General features: G+C 34.5%; 1 protein-coding gene across 1 annotated transcript in view; it reads left to right on the top strand.

Moving 5' to 3' along the window:
• ptges3b (prostaglandin E synthase 3b (cytosolic)) overlaps positions 1 to 2,665 on the top strand; it is an 11,090-nt gene extending 8,425 nt beyond the window's left edge. Inside the window, exons 7-8 of the mRNA XM_017723549.2 lie at positions 1,856 to 1,880; positions 2,065 to 2,665. Coding sequence (XP_017579038.1) covers positions 1,856 to 1,880; positions 2,065 to 2,084 — 45 coding nt within the window. The 3' untranslated portion in view covers positions 2,085 to 2,665. The remainder of the gene's footprint in view (positions 1 to 1,855; positions 1,881 to 2,064) is intronic.
• The last annotated feature ends 2,308 nt before the right edge of the window (positions 2,666 to 4,973 follow it).

Below are 4,973 nucleotides of genomic sequence, written 5' to 3'. Positions count from 1 at the left end.
GCTATAGAGCAATATTTTATATGTTTGTCTTCTGAACAACGAGGCCTACACTCAATTCTTGCTTCTTGGTTTATTACACATAAACGTCCCACTGGATTGACTATTTATGTGACTGCCTATGTTTTTCTACTAGTCTTAAGATTTAAAAAAAAAAAAAAAAGAGAGATCTATGCAAAATGAGTCTCAATGTTCAGAGGAGTCTGCTGGTCAGGAAAATTGACATTTTTAAACAGTGTGGCTGCCACATGCCAATTAAGCCCCCTTCTGTTTAGCTTATTTCACATAAGTAGCTACAGATTGGGATTGCCTTGGCCAGTTCTCATGATATCAAAAGTTCAATGGGGGGGGGTGCTATAACAAAAAAATGAGTTTCTCAGCAATTGCTTCGACAATTGAGCTGAAACTTTGTGTGTTGCATCATTGGTCCACTTTAGAAGTAAGTTGTTGAGAACAATTGTCTTTGGATAAATATAGTCACTATTGGCCAATAAGCTTATAGAGCCAGTCATGCAAATTGAATGATGTGTCCATGTAGGCATTCTCTAATTTCCTATAGAGTTTGACCTCAGTTGGCCACGAAGGTGGTGCTATTAAGAATTTTTTATTTATTTGTTTGTTTATTTTGTTAATCACTTTGCTACATACGTAGCACTGAAATTGACTTTTTTTTATGCATATCTTTTAAAATTCTTTGAAGGTTTTCTGCAGTTGTTCATAATTGGGAAAAAAACTTAAGTTCAGACTAGTTAAAGAAATTTAAATCAGATTTTCTCTCCACAATCTGTGAAGTCTGTAGGTCAGTAATTTTCAAAAAAAATCTTGTCTTCATTGCAAAGAATGGCCGCAAGACATCAAATACTCTGTTCAGCTTTGCTTTTTCTGTCATGGACTATAACCACATCAGGCTTTTTCTGATTACAGTCAGATTTGGCATTATTGTACAAAACATTCAACTGAGGAAACCTGCAAAGTGTTGTTTAAATTAGTACCCATGGGCCTCTACAGTGCTTACCAAATTCAAATGTACTTAATGTTATATATTTCTATGATTGAAAAGAAGATAATGGTTTCAAACTACACTTCCAAAAAATGTCAAACTTTACAATTATGTGTCCGTCCCAACATGGCACAGGAAATGTGGAAATTTGACAAACACATTTTGCAATCAGGAGTGTCAGCATTAAATGCAGATTACTACTTCAAACATGCATACAGTTGTAGGTTTACAAAATTTCTCATGGCACAAAAAGCTTCTTGATTTCATCTATTGAGTCAAGCCTGACAAATTTGCGATTACAAGTCTTGTGTTCTTTTCTGAGGTTTTATCGAATCACCTCATAATTGGTCTTAGGACAATGTTATTTTAAGTTGGGAACTTGTTCCTAAAATGATGCTTGTTTCCTTAATGCTCCTAATAGTAAAATGTCTCAAAAAATGCATTGTTTCTATGGGCTGCTTGTGGCTCACGTTGAAAACATCTACCTTCCAGGTAGAAGCTGCTTTAAGTCCTGCCTGAGCTGTCCTTGCCCAAGCAAAGGACCGCTTGATGCAATGTGAAACTTGTATCTTGAGAGTCTTTGTAAGACACTAAATATTAATCATTATTAAAAAAATCTTTGATGTTAGTGGAAACTTGGAAACAGTATGAAGACTTATTGTGCTTGGACAATGTGCGTGGCTATGATTGCCACTTGCGAGTTGAACTGTGTGTTGATATTCACTCAATATCCTGAAAGGGGTTTTTTTTTTTTTTTTTTTTTTTATTCTGGAGAATTCATCTCCAGGGCTGCCACCAAACTATTCAGCTATGATGATTTCTGATTGCTTCTTTCTAATGCTTTGTTAATTATTTCAGGAGTCTGCAGACAGTGATGATGAAAGTAAGTTCAATAAAAAGTTAAATTTTTAACATTTCCTTTATATTGATACATTAATGAGCATTTTGTTTAATTTATTCTGAAGTGCTTTCACTTGAAACTACTAAATTTCATTGTGCATTGTGTAATATTTCTGAAATTCAAATACAAAAAAGCAGCACTGATCACTTTGTTTCTACCCCTGTAGAAATGCCTGATCTAGAATAGAGCTGCTTCTTGATTGCAGACGCAAGGTGGAAGAATGAAATGAAAGGCAACCAAAAGGAGAAATCTCACATCAACTGTACATGACAACTCAAAAGGAGAAGAGGAGATAAATGAAAGTCAGATGAACAGACAGTCACATTTAACATTGTTGTCCATGCAGGGGCTGTTCTTCCACTACTGTAGGCACAGCCTCCATTGAAGGTTAATATGCATACGGTCACTGCCAGTGAGCAGCTTTGATTAGTGTTTTAATCTGAACCTCGGTATATCCATATTTTGCTTTCAGGAACTGCATTGTACATGTATTTTTCAACAGAAAAGCAATATAATTGCTAAAATGGTGAGCAAAATACATTGTAATTGAAAGGCAAAGGAAGACCATGTTTTAAATACTCCTTCACACACATTCACATGTGTGTTTAGTGGAATCAGCATAGATTGCAACTCTGTGATTAAAATGGAGAATGATGAAGGATTTCAGAACTTCTCATATTGTTCCCAGGTATTTGTCCATGAGGACTTTGTCACAGTAGCTTAGATTGCTGTGTTGAACACTTCTCTCCTACTTTCTGTAATATTTATTCCAAATTCCAGAAAATGCTGGACTCTGTATCTGATTTTTGTGGAGTTAGTCTTTTAGTATATTTCTAATTGTGTAAGCCTCTCCTTATCACTGGGCAACTCTGATGACAGAATAATTGAATGACCATTATATATTGATGTTAAAAGATGGTGTATGGCTGCTGTCAGATTTAAACACACAAATTTTGACCAATTTAAGTTGGCTAACAGCATTTTCCTACAAATAAATAAATATATATATATATATATATATATATATATATATATATATATATATATATATATATATATATATATATATATATATATATATATATATATATATATATATATATATATATCAAATTCTAGTGAAGTTGGGACATTGTGTAAAAAACAATATGATTTGCAAATCCTTTTCAACTTATATTCAATTGAATACAAAGACAAGATATTTAATGTTCAAACGGATAAACTATTATTTGTTGCAAATATTCACTCATTTTGAATTTGATGCCTGCAACACATTCCAAAGAAGTTGGGACAGGGGCATGTTTACCATTGTGTTACATCACCTTTCCTTTAAACAACACTCAATAAGCGTTTGGGAACTGAGGACACGTTGTTGAAGCTTTGTAGGTGGAATTCTTTCCCATTCTTGCTTGATGTACAATATCAGTTGCTCAACAGTCCGGGGTCTCTGTTGTCATATTTTGCGCTTCATAATGCGCTACACGTTTTCAATGGGAGACAGGTCTGGACTGCAGGCAGGCCAGTCTAGTACCCGCACTCTTTTACTATGAAGCCACGCTGTTATAACATGCAGATTGTGGCTTGGGATTGTCTTGTTGAAACGTTCTTAAACTGTTGGACTACTTGCTCATGCAGTTGTTCACAAAGTGGTGAACCTCAACCCATCCTTGCTTGTGAACGACTGAGCCTTTCAGGCATGCTCCTTTTATACCCAATCATGACACTCACCTGTTTCCAATTAACCTGTTCACCTGTGGAATGTTCCAAACAGGTGTTTTTTGAGCATTCCTCAACTTTCCCAGTCTTTTGTTGCCCCTCTCCCAACTTCTTTGGAATGTGTTGCAGGCAACAAATTCAAAATGAGTGAATATTTGCATAAAACAATACAGTTTATCCATTTGAATATGAAATATCTTTGTAGTGTATTCAAAGGAATATAGGTAGAAAACGATTTACGAATCATTGTCTCTTGTTATTTTTGTTTTTACACAACATCCTAACTTATTGGTATTGGGGTGTACTCTATATATATATATATATATATATATATATATATATATATATATATATATATATATATATATATATATATATATATATATATATAATTTTTTTTTTTTTTTTTTTTTTTTAAAGGACACTTTTAAAATTGTTCAGTTTTTTAATAAATGCTTAATGCTCACTTTTCATTTTCTTCAGTTAAGTAGCTAAGACCGTTCAGGTTTTGCATTTTGTGATGAGTATATGATAATGACATAAGGACCCTAATAGTGATTATTTAGAATTTACCTGTTTGTGTAAACTTTTTAACTAAACGTAGGGCAGTTATATGAAACTACTCTGGGAGGTGTATCTATCGATCAGTCAGTCAATTATATTTATAGTGCGCAGTGTTGCCTATAGAAGCCAAATTAAATTCCATACAATGAAAGGATTTTTCCTGCTTCATAGGTATTTAATATTCTGAGGAGTCTGCTTACCCTTAGAATGCGTCATGTGTTTTTGACAAATAATATATGAAGTACCCCGGTCTTTAGATTTTTAATTGTATTTGTACAGCCGCTTAACATTGGAGCATCTTCTAAACCCGCGTTCTTGCTAATCAGTATTAGCGCGCTGTGACCGTAGCGTGAGGTCCTAGAGCCCGCTTATCACCTTACCACTTTCATTAACATGTTTGGGCAGTTCGTGTAGAGAAATGATTTTTATTTATATCCCTTGTAATAGCGACAAGTTAAATGCAAAACTCGTCAAACCCTGGTAATTGGGCTTGATTGTGTTAGAACCAGGGAATTTGCGTTTACCACACAAGTTGGGTTGCATTTGTTTTACGAAGACGGCACATTTGATTGTCCGTGTCTGCTCATCATGACACTGTCACATGATTAAAATACTTCGCTAAATTTAGTGCCATATTTACATTCTTAATGCACGTAAACGGACTAAGTGAATAAACCGTAGAAATTATTTCCATTTAAAACAAAAGTTCTCCCAGGCTAGTAATGTTTTACAGGCTCAGTTTGGTAGGGTGGGCGCTAAGACCTTGGGTTGTCTGGACACCCCATAGTGTGTAAT

This window comes from Pygocentrus nattereri, chromosome 9 (assembly GCF_015220715.1).
Source record: "Pygocentrus nattereri isolate fPygNat1 chromosome 9, fPygNat1.pri, whole genome shotgun sequence".
Classification (NCBI taxonomy): domain Eukaryota; kingdom Metazoa; phylum Chordata; class Actinopteri; order Characiformes; family Serrasalmidae; genus Pygocentrus; species Pygocentrus nattereri.
Note: the sequence above shows the minus strand (reverse complement) of the source record. Positions and strands in the feature narration are given on the sequence as shown.